Below are 21810 nucleotides of genomic sequence, written 5' to 3'. Positions count from 1 at the left end.
TGCAGGCCTGAGCAGCACAGGGGGCAGGATGGCAGTGAGGGCCCGAGCGAGTGGGGAGAAGCGGGGCTGGGACCCAGGGGGCTCAGAGGAGGTGGGAGGAGGAAATCACTGGAAGGCACAGCTGAGCGCCAACACCGAGAGCCCTTCGCGCCCAGGGCAGCTGAGCACCTCAGAGGAAGGTGCTCCAACAACTCAGAGCCTCTGGCAGGAGGACTCCCCCTCGTAAGCAAATTCTAAGCCAGGAACGCTGGCCAATCCAACAGTCCCTCCCAGTGGCCACGGGATCCGTGTGGAGGACGGCTGATGGGATGGGACGAGGATCAGCCCGGACTCGGAGACTGACTGCTCGCCATGGCTTGTCTCCCTGCAGGGCCGGCTGCTGCGGAGAAAGTCCAGGCTTTACCCATTCCAGGGGCCGGGACACCTGAGGAGGTGCGACTCTGAGAGCAACAAGACACTGAAAGGAAGGAACACAGCCAGTGACACCAACTAGCAAGCCCCGACTCTGGAAGGAGCCTCCGGCTCCCACCCAGCAGCCTGGCCCCCAGGAGGCCCTCGGCCCGCTGCCCGCTGCCCCCTCCACCCCGAAGCACAGGTGCTTCCATGATAACAGTGTTTCAGTCAGAAGCACCCGCAGGTCTCAGCGCTCAAAGCAGAACTGGTACAAAGCTCAAAAGAATGTGAAAACCAACATCTACCAAGCTGGTTTGAGAATGAACATTTAAGGTGCTTTTCAGAGAGGTCACCAAGTCAACTTTAGGCCAAAGAGAAGGGTCACCACGGACCTTCTCCCTCCATTCTTTAACGTTCAGCCTTGGGTATCAGCCACGCAGGCCACACTCCACTGGTGGGGACAATTGCCTGCCGGGCCCCGGGCAACGTCAGTGCCAAGAGACGCCCTCGCAGCCTCACACAAAGGGCACTGAGGAAAGGCCGGCCAGGATGACACAGGGGTCAGGGGCTGTGAACACAGGGAGTGCTGCTGGCGACTCTGGAAAGCAAAGGGCAGGCCCCACTGCGCCTGTAGGACAGCTGAGGCTGGAGTGGGCGGGGAGGAGGGGCCCCGGAAGGCCAGGGCTGCATGTCGCAATCACGACTGCCATCCCCACTCCATCCAGGCTGCGGGCCTAGGGCCTCGAGCCGGGGTACCCCAGGGCTCACCAGAGCTGCTTCTAGGGCAGATGCCCCATAAAAGTCACCTTTATCCATATGGGAGCAAAATCAGGGTCATGATTCACCCGAAAATGGAGAAGAGAGAGCCCCCCACCTTCTCCTTGCTACTGCCAACAGTGCTGTCTTTAAAATGACACATGTGGAGTTCTCGTCACGGTGCAGCAGAAATGAATCTGACTAGGAAACATTAGGTTGCGGGTTCGATCCCTGGCCTCGCTCAGTGGGTTAAGGATCCAGTGTTGCCATGAGCTGCGGTGTAGGTCAAAGACGCAGTTGGGATCCCCAGTTGCTGTGGCTGTGGTGTAAGCCGGCAGCTACAGCTGCAACTTGATCCCTCGCCTGGGAACCTCCACATGCCATGGGTGCAGCCCTAAAAAGAATAAACAAATAAATAAATAAATAAAATGACAAAAGTGACTTTAAGAGGGTGTCTGAGAATGACCTGTGGGCTGAATTACTTTTCGGGCTCACTGAGTACCTGCTTCTGGAACAAGGTCGGCGGATGGTAACAGATTAACTTACGCTTCGCATAGACGTCTCGACAAGACACGCCCGTGATCTCCAGCTTCCGCAAGTTTTCACAGACACCGTACTCTGGAACGAGAAATTACAGTCAAGAAATCGCAAAGCGGCCGAAGGGAGAGCCTGACAGCCTGGGGGAGGGCGGGGTGGGGCGTGCCTCACCCTCGGCCTCGTCTCCTGAGCCTGGCACGTGGTGGAGACGGCCTGGGGTGGTGGAGACGGCCTGGGTGTCAGTCGACACCCTCGCTCACCAGCGAAGCCTTCCTCCACTCTTAGACAGCTCCACTCTGAATGAAATAGCAATCTGTCCATTCTGATAGGCTCTGGAAGCCCACGCGCTCAAACCCACAGCCAGACAATCCCAGCACAGGAGCGCGGGCGTCGCAGAAACCCGGAGTCTGGAGATGACACGTGTCCCGTGGAAATGTGAGCCTCACTGGGGTCAGGGTTCCACAAAGGCCCCCCAGCCTCCAAGGCGGCTAATGACTCGTAAACAAAGACACAGCTGAGGCCACCCGGACCTCGCAGCAAAATCGGACCCCCCTGCACAGGCAGGGCTCTGCCCCCGGGGCGGGAAGGGAAACCCAGGCCCCAAGCGGCTGAAGCCCCAGCAGTGCTTCCGGAAGGCAGGCTGCAGTCTGTCCACCAAAGAGCTGCGCACCTCCTCCCAACACAGACACCCCCCACCCCGGTCCTGTCCTTTCAACGGAACGGATGACATTAACCAAACGCTTCCATCTGCGCCAAGGCGGTTATGGAAACCACCTGGCCAACATCCCTGAGATCAGATCAGGCCCCCGCCCAGGGCCCTGCTCTCCCCGCCTCCCCTGCTGAGGACCAGACCACGGCTGTGCTCCTTATCAGACCAAAACATGTCTCGTCCCCTGCCAAGAAGCACGCGCCCTCCATTCTGGAGGATTACGCAAGTGACAGGAACTTGGGAGGAACCGGCTAACACGTGGTTTGCGAACCCGAGGAGGGATGACACCTACTACAACACGAGTCACCAGCAATGAGAGTCCCCACTTTGCCACAATGCTTGCAGACCTCCCGGGGACAGCCGAAACCACCACACCATCCCGGCCCGGGAGCAAGCTGGAGCTGGTCTGCCCACACTCCTGAGAAGAGCTCTGCTCCACACTGAACTCTTCGCGGTCCCCCAGCAGCTCGGGATGCCCACCACGGCCAGGTGGCCCTCATGTCACCACCTGTGTGGCTCTCCACAGTGTCCTTCCCTCAGACCAACGATGCGCTCCAAAGCGTCAGTGCACAAGGCGGGTGCCGAGGCTGTTTGCTGTGTGGTTCTGAAAGAACAGCTCCTCTCCGGGTTCCAGGGCTCTTACTGCCTCGCTGACGAGGCAGCTGGGGTGTGGGGTGGCCTACTTTGGCATAAGCACTTTTGCGACATGTGCAGACACTATACCGGTTAGATGCAAGGCCCAGACTGTCCCTGCGTCACAGCCAGGCCTCCATGTGGCATCCGCGCTGCCTGCAGGCATCTCCCGCGTGTGTCACATTCCTGAGGGTGGGCACCTGCTCTGTGATTCTCATTTCTGAGTCCAGAGATCCTCCAGCCTGATAGAAACAACACACTCCTCCCGCCAACAGCTTGGACCCCAGAATGATTCTAGGATTTTTAGCCAGGATGACCGAATCATTGTGAATGTCTGCTAATATCACCCTGGAGGTGAACTTGAGCAAGAAGACAAGCCGGCCACAAAAAGGCCACGAATAATCAGAATGCAAAAGCACGATGCAGTGCTAATAAATACAGCAATCCTTAGTGGGTTCTTCTTAACGTTCCCAAAAGAGTATACATCCATCAAAGCAGAAAAATGTCATTCTGACCCAACGGCTCTTGCGAGAAATGTTCAGTATTTTCCACATGATGGAAAAATCTTTTTCTTAAACAGTGGCTGGGAACAATTCCGCACCCTCTGATTGTTCTATAAACCTTCCTGTAAGTTATCAGGGGAAGTGCCCTTAAAATAGGATTGGGGGGGGGAGTTCCCGTCGTGGCGCAGTGGTTAACGAATCCGACTAGGAACCATGAGGTTGCGGGTTCGGTCCCTGCCCTTGCTCAGTGGGTTAACAATCTGGCGTTGCCGTGAGCTGTGGTGTAGGTCGCAGATGCAGCTCAGATCCCGCGTTGCTGTGGCTCTGGCGTAGGCTGGTGGCTACAGCTCCGATTCGACCCCTAGCCTGGGAACCTCTATATGCTGCGGGAGCGGCCCGAGAAATGGCAAAAAGACCAAAAAAAAAAAGAAAAGAAAAATAGGATCAGGGCCAGTGTCGGTGCAGCACCGCAGGTCCCCCCTGCAGAAAAACTCACCGGTGTTAACGCTGTCCTGTCCCACCTGGCCCAAGACGACTGAAGTTAGCATGCCAAACCAGGCCGCCTACAGCTGCCTTCTAGGTCCTGGATCAAGCAACTTTCCTTGCTAATTATTATTAGGTGAGGTAGCTTGTGAAAGTCTTTTTTTGAACGTGTCTGCTTCCCCAAAAATAGGCAACAAAGTAAAAAAAAAAAAAAAAAAAAAAAGTTGGGAAAGGGGACAAAAATAGGTTAGCTAGACTTGAGGAAGTTTAAATTAAACATAGAATTACCATATGATCCAGCTAGTATCCTATTTCTGGGTACATACCCCAAAAGAAATGAAAACAGAGTCAAAGAGATATTTGTAGGAGGTCCCGTCATAGCTCAATGGAAACAAACCCGACTAGTATCTATGAGGACACAGGTTCGATCCCTGGCCTTGCTCAGTGGGTTAAGGATCCAACGTTGCTGTGAGCTGTGGTGTAGGTTGCAGATGCAGCTTGGATCCTGAGTTGCTATGGCTGTGGCGTAGGCCGGCAGCTTCATCTCCAACTTGACCCCTAGCCTGGGCACCTCCACATGCTGAAAGTGTGGCCCTAAAAATCAAAAAAATAAAAAGAGATATTTATACATCTATATATGTAGCAGCATTATTCACAATAGCCAAGAAGTAGAAGCAACCTAAGTATCCATCAGTGGAGGAATGGAAGAGCCAAACATGGTCCATTCACACAATGGAATATTATTCAGCCTTAAAAAGGGAGGAGAGGGAGTTCCCTGGTGGTCTAGTGGTTAGGACTTGGTGCTTTCACCGCTGTGACCTGGGTTGAATCCCTGGTCTGGGAAATGAGATCCCACATCAAGCCACTGTGCACCATGGCCAAAAAATAAAATAATCTTTTTAAAACACCAGTTCCCATCGTGGCTCAGCGGAAATGAATCTGACTAGCATCCATGAGGATGCAGGTTCTACCCCTGGCCCTGCTCAGTTATATTTGCACTAGGATCCGGTGTTGCCATGAGCTGTAGTGTAGGGTGCAGACGCTTGGATCTGGCGTTGCTGGGGCTGTGGTGTAGGCCAGCAGCTACACCTCTGATTGCATCCCTAGCCTGGGTACCTCCATATGCTGCGGGTGTAGCCCTAAAAAGACAAAAGACAAAAAAAAGGATGGAGAGTCTGACAAAGGTTACAGCATGAATGAATCTTGAGGACACTGTGCTAAGAGAAAGTAGCCAGTCGCAAGAGGACAATATTATATGAGAACAGAATAGTCAAATTCATAGTCAGGAAGCAGCACGGTGGGTGCCAAGGGGCCGGGGAAGGGAAACTGGAGGCAGCATGTCAGCTGGGTAAGACAGACAGGTGTGGAGGCGGAGGACGCACACCAGAGAGCCGGGCACCAAGCCCCCGGAGGGAGGAGGACACAAGGACACACGCTGCCCGCTGAGGCGCCTTCCCTGGAAGAGAAGCTGGAGACTGAGCAGAGACGGTGTGAGATGCGCCCACGCTCTGTGTCAAAACAAAGGTGACAAGGTTCATGTCACCACCCACGCACTGCGCCCGTCTTGGGCCTGCAATTAGAGGGGACTTAGCCCCTGCTCCCATAAACATCGCTTGTGAGGAACTCCGCCCGCGAGAAGGGCACAGCACTCCCAGCCTCTGGAGCAAGCTGGTGGGCACACATGATAAGCCCGGAAAGTCCTGGGGGGTCTTGAATGCCAGAGACTGGAGTCCAAGGGCATCGCAAAAGCAGAAGTCTCAAGGAGAAAAGCAGCATGGGGAGCTCCCGTCGAGGCGCAGTGGAAATGCATCCGACTGGAAACCATGAGGTTGAGGGTCCCATCCCTGGCCTCAATCGGTGGGTTAAGGATCTGGCGTTGCCCTGAGCTGTGGTGTAGGTCACAGACACGACTTGGATCAGATGTGGCTGTGGCTGTGGCTGTGGTGTGGGCCAGCAGCTGTGGCTCCGATTAGACAGACCCCTAGCCTGGGAACCTCCATATGCTGCAGGTGAGGCCCTAAAAAGACAAAAGACAAAAAAAAAGGAAAGAAAGAAGGAAAAGAAAAGCAGCATGGACAGAGAGACCTGTGGGCGGAGGCAGCAGAGAAGGCCCTGGAGATGCAGGTGGCGGTGGGGGTCCCATGAGGAAGCCACTGCACCACCAGGCAAGGCAGAGGCAGAAAGAAAGGTGTAACCCAGACAGACTGGCCCCTGGCAAGGCAGGGGGGAGTGGAGAAGGCAGGCTGGAGGAATGCTGCTGGCCCATTTCCCACCTGCTGTAAACCCAACCAGTTTTCCAAGTCAAACCAAAAGGCAGTATTGACTGGAAATTTCCCGCATTTGCATTTGCACTAAATTAGGGATAATTATAACCCTTCATAAAATATAGCTAAAACTTTACTTCGGCAGCTGAAAAAGGAAGTAGACACAGAGATGGGAGCTGGTGAGAGAGGGGGCTCCACCAAGGCTCAGGAGGAGTCTGACAGCTGGCCCCAGGCTTCCTGACACAGCTGCTCTGAGTGAGCCTCCAAGGACGGCTCTCCAACAGCAGAGCCCCGGGGGCCCCCAGCTCAGCTGCTTTCCTTAGCTTTTACTGTAACTGCATGAAATGTCTTTTTCTTTTTTTTTTTTTTTTTTAATAATGTTACAGATCTGGAAAAACCGCTCTGCAGCCAGCTCATCTTAGCATGGGAAGAATGTAAAATCAAACCTGGACACAGCCCATAGGCATCTCCTATTAAACACCTAGAATATTCGGGACGCTAAGTAAATAGTTTCCAAGGACAGCTGACACTGCCTACATAGTCAATGTGACTTATTCCCAACCAGTTCCACCCCTGCAAAGATAGTCGCAGTGTCAAGAGGAACCTTGAGAAGCCTCGCCCTCCAGCCAGGGGTGCTGACCCCGTCCAGCTTCTGCTGGCCAAGGGAGGCCCACCTGTCATGCCCAGACCCTTCTTCCTAGTACACCGGCACGCACCTGGTCACACCACGCACCTGGGAGACCTTTTCTAAGATTTCAAACTTCCCGACTCCTAACCAACACCCCACAAGCAGGCCTGGTAATTCTGTTTACTCCTCTCTCCATCGCCACCAGGTGGACAGTAAAGTGATGCTGACTCACGAGTCCCGAACCCAGGCCACGTCCTCAAAAGTCCTGGGGTTTTGAGAGGACACGTGTTCCCCTCCAGAGTCCCAAAGACGCCCTTGCACTTGCGCATTCCTGCCAGCCAGAAAGACAAACCAAGATCCTCCTGCATTATGTAATCGCTTTATAAACACAGTGGAACAGTACAAGTGGCAGTGCCTGGACCTCAAACAACCAATCGGCTCTTTCTGGCAAAGCACAAGGGTCGGTCCAATTAAATACGGCCACGGGGAGGTCTTCACTCGGTGCTTTCGGGGCGCCAGCCCCACTTCCCAGCCTGCTTCTGTAAGGTTAGAAATGTCCCCTTCCCCTCTCCTACTCTGCTAACTTGAAGGATTAGGTTTCTCTGCTAAGCAGCATATGAGATTCAACTTCCAAAAATAGAGGCTGTAGTTCTCCCAATGAGTAAAACAGAAGGAAAGGATAAAGGTTTCCCTGCAGTGTTGAGATCCTGCTGTCTGTGCAGGAGGAGGCCTGGCCTCCCCGGCTCACGGCTGAGACAGGTGAGTTTCTATTACCTGGACACGTTGTCTATCCAACTGCTGACCCACCCCCAACACCAAAACAAGTACATTCAACAAACATCTGCCTAACAAGCATCATCAGATGCTCCTAAAGCCGACTGGAAATCAACAACGTGCCCGCTCCCCTCTTCCCTGGACGCTGTTCCCGCCTTCAGCCTCACGTAACAAGAGCCACATTCCTCACATTTCACATCAGCACCTCGAGAGGGAACAGAAAGAGTGTTTTCGCCGGCATGCAAATACAAAATTGCACACTGGTTTTTAAGTTTCCCTTTCTGTCATACAGCTCATACATTATGTGAAAGGGGTATTTTTCATGAAGGTGGGATTTAAACGCACTTTTGACCAACAACTCATCAAGACACCATACAATTACTACGCCAAGCTCCCATTGTGGTGCCACAGGATCAGCAGCGGCATCCTGGGAGCGCTGGGACACAGGTTCGACTCCCAGACCAGCCAGTGGGTTAAGGATCTGGCACTGCAGCAGCTGCGGCTTAGAGCTGATCCCTGGATGCCAGGGGTGGCCCAAAAAAATAACCTAACTATTACTCCAGGTGTCCTCAAAAGACTTACCATCAAGAGACTAAATGGGTAAATCATACACTATAAATTCAGAACCTGACACTGGCAGGTATTGAGCTGAGTAAGATGAAATCTTTGCGTCTCAATACTTAAGCATCCTGTGTGGGAAGGAGAACACAGGTGTGACCATCTCCTTTGTTTTTAAAGGTATCTTTTGTTATTATTTGAATGTTTCCATTTAGAATCACGGTCTGAATTTTCTAAACTCATGAGCCTCAGGCAGATTTCAGGAAGCGCTGCATAACACAGACAAACAGTGTCAAAAACTGGCTAGCATTTCAAAACTCACCAAACAAGCAGTGAAGCATTAACCAAGAAAAGCTTCGTCAAGGGTCAAAGGCAAAGAACGGACTTGGCTGCTACCCTGTACTCTGAGAAATGACAGCGTATTTATAGCCCCACAAGCAAGCAACTGCAGGAGGCCTGTAGCCAAAGGAGTGATGCGTCAAAACACTGCTCAGCCTGCCTCCAACCCTGCGCCTGCCCTGGAGGCTGGGGTTGCTCTGGTTTGGTTTCCTGTAAGAGTGGAAATATCACTTCTTTGGTGTGTGCTTGCCTCCAAACAGGAGCACAGATTTGGGTTTCTCAGAGACAACTTTCCTTCACCTGCCAGGAAAAACACCAGAGAAGAGATTTAATCCAACAGCTCCAATAGGCAGGGGGCTAGAAAGACCAAATAAAAACAACTGATTTATTGTTATTGCTTTATTATTGCTAGGACACTGAAAATCGTGAGCATTATAAACAGCCACCTTATTTTTTAAGTTTTGTGTGTCACTCCCGCCTGCCCCAGAGTTCTGTCATTTTACGGAGAGAGAGCCCACGACATGCGTGCCCTGCCTGAGCCGGGGAAGTCAATCAGGGCCCCCAACTCTCTGAGGCAATGAAACACAGGGGTCCACTTCCCCTGACCGCCCCCGTGCCCTTTCTGTGGCCTGTCTTCTCTGGGAAATCCAGTGATCAGAAGGGAGAATGCCAACTCGTAACCCTTAGCCGCCATCGTGCAGGCTCACGGTCTCACTCACCCTCCCAGGACACGTCACCCAACGTCAGAGCCGCACCTGGAGCTTTGGGGTCAGGAAACCAGAGGAAACAGGACCGGCTGGGACCAGCCTCCTCCTGCTCACCAGGGCCGCAAAGGGCTTAGTTTCTGCCTCTGTGGACTTGGCTTTGGCTTCAACACCCACCATGACCAAACGTCTAGTTCAGCACAGAAGAAGTTTTGAGGCTCAGGAAATAAGATCAAGTCTGTCTCACACATGACTGTTCTTATACACATTCCAGCCCTGATTAAACTGACCCTATAAGACCCTATGAATGCCACACGGGACGGCCGACGGTCCAGCGGTGGACCCCGATGAGCTGGAAATTAGAGCCACCAGAATGAACCAGTGAAACCGAAGACCCAGCTGTTAACCGTCTTCATAACCTCAGGACCAACAATGATTACTTTAAGCCAAAGTAAAACGTTGGAAACTTCCGAGTTCCTGCTGTGGCTCAGCAGAAAATGAACCTGCAGCAGAAAATGAACCTGCAGCAGAAAATGAACCTGACTAGTATTCATGAAGATGTGAGTTCCATCCCTGGCCGTGCTCAGTGAGTTAAGGATGAGCATTGCCATGAGCTGCAGTGTAGGTCACAGACGTGGCTCGGATCCCGCATTGCTGTGGCTGTGGGGTAGGCCAGCAGCTGCAGCTCCAATTGGACCCCCAGCCTGGGAACCTCCATATATGCCGCCAGGTTTATAACTTCAATTAACACCGGAACTTTTGCAAAAGTCACTGTAAGTGAAGTTAAAAAGCAAATGACTATTTGACTATGAGAAAACGTTTGTACATATTAAAAAGGCACTGATCCAGATTACATGCCTAAAAGCCCACATCAACAAGAAAAAATAATAGGGGGAAAAAAGGGCAAAAATTAAGGGTGCGTGAAGAATAAAAATCCAAATGGCCAATAATTATGTTTTTATTTATTTATTTTTATGGCTGTACCCACAGCACATGGAAGTTCCTAGGCCAGAGACTGAATCTGAGCTGCAGCTGCAACTTATGTCACAGCTGCTGCAGGCCCAGATTCTTTAACCCCCTGCACTGGGCTGAGGACAGAACCCACGTCTCCGCAGCAACCCAAGCTACTGCCATCGGATTCTCAACACACTTCACCACAGCGGCAACTCCAAGAGTTATGTTTTTAAATGTGCATTCTTTGGGAGTTCCCGTCGTGGTGCAGTGGTTAACGAATCCGACTAGGAACCATGACGTTGCAGGTTCGATCCCTGCCCTTGCTCAGTGGGTTAACGATCTGGCATTGCCGTGAGCTGTGGTGCAGGTCACAGACGTGGCTCAGATGCTGCGTTGCTGTGGCTCTGGTGTAGGCTGGTGGCTACAGCTCTGATTAGACCCCTAGCCTGGGGACCTCCCATATGCCGTGGGAGCGGCCCAGGAAATGGCAAAAAGACAAAAAAATAATAATAATAATAAAAATAAATAAATAAATGTACATTCTTTTTTTTTTTTCTTTTTGTCTTTTAGGGTCACACCTGCAGCATATGGAGGTTCCTCCAGCCTACACCACAGCTCACAGCAACACTGGATCCTTAACCCACTGAGCAAGGCCAGGGATGGAACCGGAGTCCTCATGGATACTAGTCAGGCTCGTTAACCGCTGAGCCATGATGGGAGCTCCTGAATGTGCATTTTTTTTTTTTTTTTTCTGCCAGAGTGTGCAGCAGCTTGATGTGGGATCTCAGTTCCCAGACCAGGGACTGAACGAGGGCCACAGTGGTGAAAGTGTGGAGTCCTAACCAGCAGACCATCAGGGAACTCCCTAAATGTGCAGTTATCAGGCATTTGCAAATTAAAATGAGGGGCTGTTTCTCACCCAGATTCTCACAGATTTTCAGAAATCGATAGTTCAAACTAGACAGAATTTATCAAACACTGGATTAAAGGAGCCAGACCACAAAGGCAGCTACTCTGTGATGCACATGGGGCATTCCTCTCACCTTTAGCAACTTGCCTAGGCACGCCCTCATGGGACAGGTGTGCAAAGAGTAAAATATAACTGTGTTATATCTGGAGCAAAAAAAAAATCACTCGAAAAAGTAACTGGCCAGTATCCTGCAAATCTCACAGCCCACTATCCAAGCAACAACACTTCTTCTTCCTCTTCTTTTTTTTGTCTTTTTAGGGCTGCACTCTCAGCACGTGGAAGTTCCCAGACTAGGGGTCAAATCAGAGCTGTAGCCGTCAGCTTCCGCCACAGCCACAGCCATACCAGATCCAAGCCGAGTCTGCGACCTACATCACAGCTCACGGCAACGCTGGATCCCTAACCCACTGAGCGAGGCCAGGGATCAGACCTGCATCTTCATGGATGCCAGTCAGACTTGTTTCCGCTGTGCCACAACGGGAACTCCCAGGCAACAACACTTCCGGATACATTCCTTAGAGAAACTTTCAAATTTACCTGCCCTAACACAGGAGATTGTTCTCCATCACACTGTGTATAATGATGAGATCAAAAATAAGCAAAGGAACACGCGTGACCTCTTGCAATCACGAACCATCGCACAGTGCTGAAGAAGACTGAGCTGGGCTCAAGTGCGTTAACATGGACAGAACTTAAGAACACAAGGTGATGGGGGGAAAGGCAGATGCACATGACTGCCGCTGTGACACATTTCTAAAAATTAAACCACCACCAAACAGTGTCACACTCTGGCGGTGTTACAGGTTCCCAGATAGACAGACAAACTCAACCCACACAACAGCAGCGGCTTCCAGGGAGTGGGAAGGACGGGGCGGTCAGCAGGACCGGAGTGTCAGGTGAGTCGTGCTCTTTACGAGAAAGGGAGAGAGAGGAAGAGCAAATATGACTGAAGACGTACCTGCTACATATTGGGATGGCTAGGAACATGCCTGTTTGATCACTTTTGTCTTTCATTTTTTTTTTTTTTTTAATTTCTCAAGATGAAGTCTCCTAGCTGCCAGGCGAACAAGAGGCGTTGATTCCAACATCACAATGTGTGCTGTCCCAGGAAAGCTGAACTGAGACCAGCAGCAGGAAGGGAAGGATTGAAGGTGCTTCTATGTCTGCCCCTCAACGTCTCTCTACATCTTCATGAGGACTTTCTACATTTCCATTAGCAGCCATGAGAATGTGCCCTGAGCGGTACCTCTGCGGCATACCTTTGAGTTTTTGATCATACGAAAGTCTTCTGCCACCCCCTGTTCCTAGAATTGAGCTACATATGGTTTCCCCAGAGACCACCACCCCCCCCCCCGCCCAGACACCACAAAGGTCTGCCTGACTGATGGAGAAACCCCTCAAAGCACAAATGATCTGTGTCGAATCAGTCTCAGGTGTACAGAATGCAAAACAAAGCCAACGAAAAGGTGGAATGCTCTCTGCCTCTATTTCAGAATGTCAAAAGAAATTCCCTTGCCACATGTACAAAAGGTTAACACTGCTAATATTCAATGAACTCTTACAAAATTGTAAGACAAAATAAACTCCCTAAAAGAAAAAGAGACTAAAACAAATAACAACATCCCCCCAAAAAACCCCCCACAAATAGGGAATTCACACAAGGTGAAATAAAAATGGCCAAGAACCAAACAGCTATCATTCAGGGGGTGAGGTGTTCACCGCGTCATCTCAACTAGCCCTCAAAGTCACCCTAGGGGAGCATCACTTCCCAGGAACACTTGGGAAGGTGAAGCGGCAGGTCCAGGAACTCATGGCAGATAAACAGAGCCTGGCCAGTGATTATAAATCCAGAGTCCTGACCACTGAGCTTTACAGCAGAGACAAGGTGACTGAAGACGATCCCATTCTGGGGAGGATCTGGGCAAAGAGGCCTTTGAACGCAGTCTTCCCAGGGTGCAAACATCAAGGGCTGGGCAATGAGTATCTAAGGTGTCACCAACGTGCACACACCCTGCTGTCCACAGCCCCACTTCGGGACGTGCACCCTAAGAAGATAATCTCCGAAGTTCTACAAGGGACAGGTAAGTCACATCAACGTCTCTTTAAGGCATAAGGGCAGTCTTGATATCACTGTCTATGACAAGGAAAAACTGCAAATTTAAAGTCTATCAGTAAGGGACTAGTCTGTAGCATACACAGACAGTGTAACCCTATGAAGCCGTTATACTAAACCATGTCCACAAGAACAGAAATGGTACCTCCCCGTTTAAGTAAAAAGGTGTACCTGACTCTGCAGGTGGATAAGGAGATAAATGTTTTCCAAAATTTTAAGAGTGGCCTGTCTTAGACTGCAGGGGTCTCCGATGAGTTTCACCTTCTCCCCTTTGTTGTCCTTCCTTGTTTGATTTTTTTCTTAACTATTCTTTGCACCAAAACATGAAAGGTTAGGAATGCAGAGAGCCTTGAACTCTGGATTAGGTAACGCTTTCTTCCTGGGATTTGTTTCAAAACTACTCACTACCCTCACTTCGGCCACCAGCATCCCTGGGGGTCCATCAGCCCTCTCCAGCGCCGTCCCGCGGCCCCCACCGCGTCACAGACCAGTTTCTCGTCCTCAGGAGCGCCTCCAAACACTCGGGCTCCCCTAACTCTTCAAGTTCACCCTCACTGCTCCCGTCAGCTCCGCCCTCAGGGGCTGGGGACCAAGTTGGATGCCACAGACGTCAGTTGCTCCCCGGCCTAAACCCAGCCCCAGCACGCGTCACTGCTCTGGCGTCCTGGCCCCCTCAGCCGGGGGACCCCTTAACCCTCTCTGAGCACCCTTTGTGGGCAGAACCCGGTCCGCTGCCCACCCGGGAAGCCCACCTCGCCCGGAGTTCGCGCCCGGGATCTGTGGCAGGGTCCCTTCTAGAGCCCGTGGGGCCCCCGCCCCAAGCCCCTCCCGGCCAGGCCCCCTCCAGGCCCAGGCCCCGCCCCGGCGCACTCACCCTCCCGGCAGCGCCGCCTCCAGATGGTGTCTGTGTGCAGGATGCGCCGGAACTTGGTGCAGACCTGGGCCAGGTTAGGCAGGTCGGTGCCGGGCAGCGAGGCGAAGATCTCCACCAGCAGCTCGGGCGGCAGCTCCAGCAGCGAGCAGCGCGGGGGCGACGAGGGGCCCGCGCTCCGGCCGCCCCCCACCCCGCACAGCGTCGCCGCGCCCGCCTCGATGCGCTCCTCCTCGGGGTCCGTGTCCGGCTCGCTGTCTGCCGCCGCAGTCTCGGCAGGGCCCCGGCGCTGCTGGCGGCGCCGGCATCCCCGCGACGGGCCCACGCCGCAGAGGCGAGCGCACACCGCCATGCCGGCGACTGACGGCCGCCGCGCCGCCGCCGCCTGTGCGCAGGCGCCGCCGGAGAGCCGAGCCCCGCCCCGCGGGGGAGCTCGCCCCGCCCCGCAGGGGAGCTCGCCCCGCCCCCAGGGGAGCCCAAGCGCGTGCCCGACCGCCGAGCCACGCCCTCCGTGCGCAGCCACGCCCACGTCGCCATTTCTGCTGGGGTCTCCGCCAGGGGTCGGGGGACCTCGAACGCCTCTTTCCTGCCACCGCCCGCCGGGTCTCAGCGGGACCTTCTTCCCCCCGCAGCCCCAGGCCCCCTGGGAAGCCCCGGCCTCCGCTCACCGGAGGTCTGCCGGCATTCTCCATTTCCACGCCCGGACGGAGCGCGGGGAAAGACTGTCACTGACAGCGCGCGACAGCCACTCCTTCCCGACGAGGACTTGGGCGTGGGCAGCAGAAGGTGCGCTGCCGAGTGTGTGGGTCGAACTCACCACCTTTACCCAGGCCAGCCTGGAAGACCCTTCGGGGACCTCCCCACCCCCAGAACTCCCCAGGAAGGTCCGGAGGACCCCCCCAGGGCCCCGCAGAAGAACCCCCTGAGGATCCCCAGAGAACCCGCCGGGGAGGTCCAGAGGACACACACCGCCACCCCCAGGAGCCTCCCAGGAGGTCTCTGAGGAGCGCCCGAGAACTCCGCCCAAAACCCCCCTGAAGACTCCCCAAGAAAGGTCTGAGGATCCCCTGGAGAAACCCCCAAGAAGGCCTGGAGGACATCACTCCCGGACTCCCCAGGAAGCGCTAAAGGAGCCCCCTGGACCCCCCGGCGGGAAAAGTGTTGTGCGGACCCCCAGGAAGGCCTGGAGAAGTCCCCCAGAACGCCCCCGAGAACCCCCAGGAACCCCACCAGAAGGGATACCTCAAGGACTCCCTACTCAGAGGATTCCCCAGGATGGGCCCAAGGGTGCCCTCTCATCTCCCCAAAACCCAGGAGGGTAACCAGAGGCAGGAGTGGGGGGCCAGAGGAAGGGCACGAACTCAGAGCTCCCAGAACCACCTAAGCCAAATAGAACCCTGAACTGCGCCTTTCATCTAAAAACTGACATTCACTCGTTTCCACCTTGGTTGTAATGGGAAGGAGGAATCACCCCAGGTGTGTCTTCCACCTGATCTTGTTGTGCCCTAATTACCTTGTTTACCCTGTGCTCCAAGGTCAAGCCCCGCCCCCCGGCAGGGGTGGAGCCTTCTGACGTCAAAGGTTTCACCTTGAATAGCACTGATCAGGGGAAACTTTTGCACAGATGCGGGCCAGGGGTGCGGACATGATTATAGGATTACGGGAGCTCATCTTGAGTGGGCCTGGATCCATTCTGGTCAAGACTGACTTTAACACCTTGAAGTGCTGGAGCTGCTGCCCTGGGTCCAGCAGGAAGCTAAGAATCCACAGACCACCCCCGTGTTTCTGGTCAGGTGTGGAGTCTTGCTCCTCCCATAGAAAATAGTGACCTTGGAGTTCCCGTCCTGGCTCAGTGGACACGAATCTGACGAGTATCCATGAGGACACAGGTTTGATCCCTGGCCTCGCTCAGTGGGTTAAGGATCTCGCGTTGCCATGAGCTGTGGTGTAGGTCACAGATGCAGCTGGGATCCTGTGTTGCAGTGGCTGTGGTGTAGGCTGGCAGCTATAGCTCTGATTTGACCCCTAGCCTGGGAATCTCCATATGCCGCAGGTGCAGCCCTAAAAAGACAAGAAGACAAAAAAAGAAAGAAAGAAAATAGTGACTCGGCCAGTCCCCTGGGCCCAGCCTCCACAAGGTCCTGGCTATCCACTACTACCGCCACGAGGAGGTCGGCAAGTGAGAAGAGGCTGGCCTGCCCCGATCCACAGAACCCCGTAAACAGGGAAGTGCACCTTCCGACAAAATAGTAATGCTGTACTTCAAATCTTGACCATCTTAGCTCCAGGCATTTGAAAAACATGTAACTGCCCTCCCTGCTTCTGGACAGTGTTTTAAACCATCCTCCACCCTCTTCCTGCAAACAGCAACACATCAACAAAAACCGACTCTTGGCTTCACTCATCTATTTAGAAAAATCTCATGGCTCTGTTGACCCCTTATCACCACGTCACACAGAGTACCTCGCCATCCAACCCTGACCTCCCAGTCTGGCCCTATCTCCTGTCCCCACACGTCTCTCAATGGGAGCCATCCAATACCTTAGCTGAAACTCACCATGCCTTCCTTGTCCTATCTCTGTCCCATGTTCCAGCTGTCTCTTCTCCCCGGTCTGTGCCAGTAAGCAAGCACCCCTAACTGCTTGTCCTCAAATGGCACCCACTTCTCAGAGTGTCCCTTCATGACAGCACCATCATATTGTTTTATTACAAACATTCGCTCCCTTTGGGGGCAGCCTTGCTAGACGTACCCGTCACCTGAGAGAGAAACTAACACCACGTAATCGGCCGCTGTGTACTGACTGAATGTTTGTTGAATGAAAAAAAGAACAAACTGGCTAGAAGGACAAAAAGTGAGGAAGATGAAGCAGAGGTTTAGAGAACACTGGTGTAGTATCACCATCACCCCAAGGTGGGAAATATCTCACCAACAGAAATGCATCAACGAATGCGATAAATATTTATGAAGGGCTGACTAACCTCTGTGCTATGTTCTGAATGGATCCCTAAGTGGTAAAACCTGAGCCTTGCTGCCTTTTTTTTTTTTAACCTATCTACTCCCTACTAGGTCCTATTGATAAGATACAGTTTTCTCCTAGAGGAGTTCAGAGTACATTAAAATGTACAAAATAAATTTCTGCCTTTAGAAGAATGGTTAACCAGCTATAATGGAAAAAATAAAAATCGTTTTAGAAAAAGAATGGTTAAACTATATCCATCATTTCAATTACACACAATTCAGATAAAAGGTGTATCTATGTGTGTATCCCCTTGATGGCTGAAGCAATGGAAGTCTGTGTATAATAACCCACAGAGCTGTGAAAGAGTTGAATCCATGCTGACCACCAGAACAGAAAGAAGATGACTGTGAGAGCTGGGTGATCCACGTTGGTGGAGAGCAGCCAGAGGGGAAGTCTTAGGCTGCAGCAGAGAACTATTACACAGCGAACCCTGAAAGCTATGTGTCCTTGAAACTTTTACTTATTTAGAACCGCAGCCTTTACAGAAAGCACTAAAGGAGGATGCGTTCCACCTTAAAGTGAGGAAACACTGGATAGAAGAGACCCTCTTTTACAGAAATTGTTTATTCTTTTTTTTTTTTTTTTTTTTTGTCTTTTTAGGGCCACACCCACAGCATATGGAGGTTCCCAGGCTAGGGGTCAAATCGGAGCTGTAGCTGCCAGCCTACACCACAGCTCCCGGCAACTCCAGATCCTCAACCCACTGAGCAAGGCCAGGGATTGAACCTGCATCCTCATGGATGCTAGTCAGATTCGGTTCCCCTGAGCCACAATGAGAACCCCAGGGTAAGGCATTTTTTAATCGATTGTTCAAAGGCCACGGACCATAGTAGTTCTTGGATTTAGGAGAACCCTGTTAACCCTTCCCATGCTGTTTCTCAGAATCCAGATGGGAAAAATGGCATCTTGCCCACCGCTCAGAAAAAAGTCAAGGGAATGGAAAGAAGGGCAAATATCTAAAGTCTAAGCAAGAGGTTTGAGGTGTACGAAGAGTCTCAACAGTTGCATCCTTTAATCCCACATGTAGGCAAAAGCTGGAAAAACACCAGTCTTTCAGAACTGGTTTAGAATTAAACAAGCAAAAAAACCGAAAAGAACCTGTGGAACACCCACCAGGTCCATCAGTAGTTACACACACTCACTAAAGAGCTGGCGTTCGGTCATAGGAGTGAACCAAGACTGCTTTGCCGCAGGCACTAGCATGTGATTTCTTAAGTTTTACACCCGAGTGTGGCTGGGGAAGAAAAGCACACCAACATGGTGCCTCTCTCGCTCAGGACAGGCCCTCCTGGATCCGGTGAAGACACCCCTAAAGACTGCAAACTATGGAGTCAACCTCACCACCCTCCTGGCTGAATCCTTTCTGAGAAGAGGTTGGACACTGCTCTTGAGCAATACTTGTTTGTTTACTTGTGCTGAAAAAGCAGAGATGACGCACGACTGATTGGACCACTGGCCAATAGCTGCCCAGACAAGAATGAGGGTGGAATATCTCTCCCAATCAGAAAGCGGAGAGGCGGGACAGACTGGGCCGGCTTGAAGAGCCGAACGAATTCTCAGTGGGACTTGCCTTCCATACTGAGTGTGGCAAAATCACCCTAATGTGTTCTACTGTCCGTTCAGGTTTCATGCCTCATTTAACAGACTCGTAGAAATAGCTGGACAGCACGAGTAAGGTGCGAGGCTGTCACATTCTATTTTTAGCCATTACCTTATATTCCCCACGGTTGTGGTCATTTCGTGTTAGGAAAAAGGAATAGGATGAGAGTTATTTAAAACCTATACTGCTTGGCTTTTTAGAATGATTACTTGATAGTTTAAAATCACCATGAGGTTCCTGGAGAAAACAATAATATTGATGTTGTTTATTTTAAAATAAATCGTACTATGCTTATGTTAACTAGCTTAAAATAATCATCAGTAATATTAATTTATCACTGAATATTGTTCACTATGTCGAACTTCGACTAAACCGCTGTCTGGGGGGTCCCTGAAAATTTTCGCATACCCTCAAGCACACTGGTTTTCAAAATTTACATGAAGTTGCAGTACTTTTTTTTTTTTTTTTTGGCTCCACCCACGGCATGTGGAAGTTCCCAAGTCAGGGATGGAACCCTTACCGCAGTTGCAATCTGTACCACAGATGCGGCAACACTGGATTCTTAACCTACTGCGCCACAGGGGAACTTCCACGGCCACAGTCCTTATTAACACTTATTTGCACATGAATATAAATTAGTAAACATTAAACACTGTTTACATATTGCTTATTTCAACACGTTGTTCCTACATGCTCATGAGATACCATTTATACCCCAAGTACTTTGGATGATTTTCTGAGAAAACTGTAGGGATGTGTGTTTTTAGATTCAAGTAGGAATTTAAAGAGTACAGCCGTCACTGTAAGTGTAGACTTTAGCGCTTGAAATTCCAAAGAGTAATCCTGTCCCATCACTAATCGCAGCCCTTGAGGTCATCCCTGGGGCAGGGAACCCAAGGCCTGAGATAATTGGGTAAAGCTGTATGGATGCCGAAGGGACTAGAAAAATACGAAACTCTCCCTCCCCTCTCCCCACACCCATATGCCTGATATCGATTTTTTGTCACTCTTTTTGCATTTGGAACAGTTTTCCAGCAAGAGAACAAAAAGTCCATTTCTTACAAAGTAGCAATCAAGCCAAAAAAGCACTCACCAGTCAATATTTAATATCATAAAAACTCGGAAAAGAAAAGCAACACACAGTCCACACTCTCATTGAAGACTTCACAGCGGATCATTTTGTGTTCTGGAAGAAGGAAGGTACACTTACTGGATCCTGTTCCCCGCCCCCCAAGCCAATCTTCACAGAATAGACACAAAACAAAAAGGATTGTACACTTGGAGCTTAAAATCTTCCTTTGGAACTCTGAAAAAAAGATGGACTGTTTTGAATCTTCATTAACTGTATACTATCATATTTTCAGGGTAAAGAACTGTGACAGAAAGAGGAAAAAAAAAAAAACCTGGGAAAGTGACATATGCACAACTGTTCTTTTGACAATGGTGGCAAAGAGCTACAATTAACACCATTGTTCTGGCAGTGGGGATAATTATACAAGGGCTACAGCATACTTGGTTTCTCTATAAAGAAAGAAATTCCAGCTGCATTGAAACCACTTCGAGAAATACATTTTAGTATGTTTATATAATAAATGTATATTAGCACAATCCAATTACTATATCAAACAGGTATTACTAGAAAGGCGTTTACAAATTCAAAGAGGTTAAAATACTTTCAAAACATTAGATATTAAAAGTTCCTGATGTGGCACAGCATGTTAATGATCTGGTGTTGTCTCTGTGGTGGCGCTGGTTTGATTCCTGGATTCGATCCCTGGCCCAGGAACTTCCATTTGCCATGAGTGTGGCCAATAAAGAAAAAGAAGAAGTATTAAGTGTTCATGAAAGACATTTTTAGGAGTTTCCGTAGAGGCGCAGTGGAAATGAATCCAACTAGGAACCATGAGGTTGTGGGTTCCATCCCTGGCCTGGCTCAATGGGTTAAGGATCTGGCGTTGCGGTGAGCTGTGGTGTAGGCCGGCAGCCACAGCTCGGATTAGACCCCAGCCTGGGAACCTCCATATGCCTCGGGTGTGGCCCTAAAAAGGACAAAAGACAAAAAAAAAAAAAAGCACCAGAAAACAAAAAAACATTTTAACATATTGAGATATAGGGAAGTCATTCTGGCTTATGTATGAGTTAAGTCTATACCAACTAATATCGGCCGTTTGTGGCCTGGCAAACACACATTGTACATCTGCTTTAATTATTAAAGAAAAGGGTACATTGACCGGAAATAAAGAATGTCCATGTTAAAAACAAAGATTAAATGGGAGTTCCCGTTGTGGCTCAGTGGCAACAAATCCAACTAGGATCCATGAGGATACAGGTTCCATCCCTGGCCTTGCTCAGTGGGTTGGGTATCCAGCATCACCTCGAGCTGTGGTGTAGGTCACAGATGCAGCTCAGATCCCACGTTGCTGTGGCTGCGGTGTAGGCCAGCAGCTGTAGCTCTGATTCAACCCCTAGCCTGAGAATGTTCATATACCATGGGTACAGCCCTAAGAAGCAAAAAAAAAAAAAAAAAAAGAATATAAAAAATAAGGATTAAATGCTTCTTCTTCTGGGACACCAAGGCTGGTCTTCCTTTGATAATGAGTCCCTTCCCAGGTTCGAGACTATGCTGACTTGCTGTGTATATGCTCGAATGTTCTTTTTTAGAAACCCTGACTTGTTTAATGTTCTTTGTGCAGGCAAGATAAAAAACTACGCTAAAACCCTGCTTCTCTGGAGCAGCTCCTCAGAGTAATCTGGGAAGCAGGCTTCTGGGCTAGTCCTCAGTTTGGGTCAAATAAAAGTTTTTTTCTATTCTTACTATTTATTGTTCATTGATTAATTTCATTGGCAATATTAAAGAGCAAAAACAGCGAAAGAATAAAGTGATGTTCATAGATACATATTTATCAGATGTTTGAGATGGGCAATAACAATTTCATAACTAAATATTGATAGTCATCTATATTTTATCACGCCACTTTCATTAGCTTCTTAGAAAACACTT

General features: G+C 50.7%; 1 protein-coding gene across 10 annotated transcripts in view; it reads right to left on the bottom strand.

The window, feature by feature from the left end:
• FBXO31 (F-box protein 31) overlaps positions 1-14578 on the bottom strand; it is a 46206-nt gene extending 31628 nt beyond the window's left edge. For 2 of the 10 annotated variants that reach the window (XM_021093687.1, XM_021093693.1), the window contains exons 1-2: positions 13724-13933; positions 1696-1767 (exon numbers count right to left, since the gene is read on the bottom strand). Coding sequence is in view for 2 of the 10 variants with exons in the window: in XM_021093684.1 (XP_020949343.1) it covers positions 1696-1767; positions 14193-14541 (421 nt within the window). In the remaining 8 variants the exon portion in view is untranslated. Of the gene's footprint in view, positions 1-1695; positions 1768-1857; positions 1876-1946; positions 1966-6994; positions 8926-13489; positions 13509-13723; positions 13934-14070; positions 14090-14192 lie in introns of those variants that run through there. The other 8 variants (XM_021093684.1, XM_021093683.1, XM_021093689.1 and 5 more) reach the window with 8 other exon arrangements.

The sequence above is a fragment of the Sus scrofa genome, chromosome 6 (assembly GCF_000003025.6).
Source record: "Sus scrofa isolate TJ Tabasco breed Duroc chromosome 6, Sscrofa11.1, whole genome shotgun sequence".
NCBI lineage: Eukaryota > Metazoa > Chordata > Mammalia > Artiodactyla > Suidae > Sus > Sus scrofa.
Note: the sequence above shows the minus strand (reverse complement) of the source record. Positions and strands in the feature narration are given on the sequence as shown.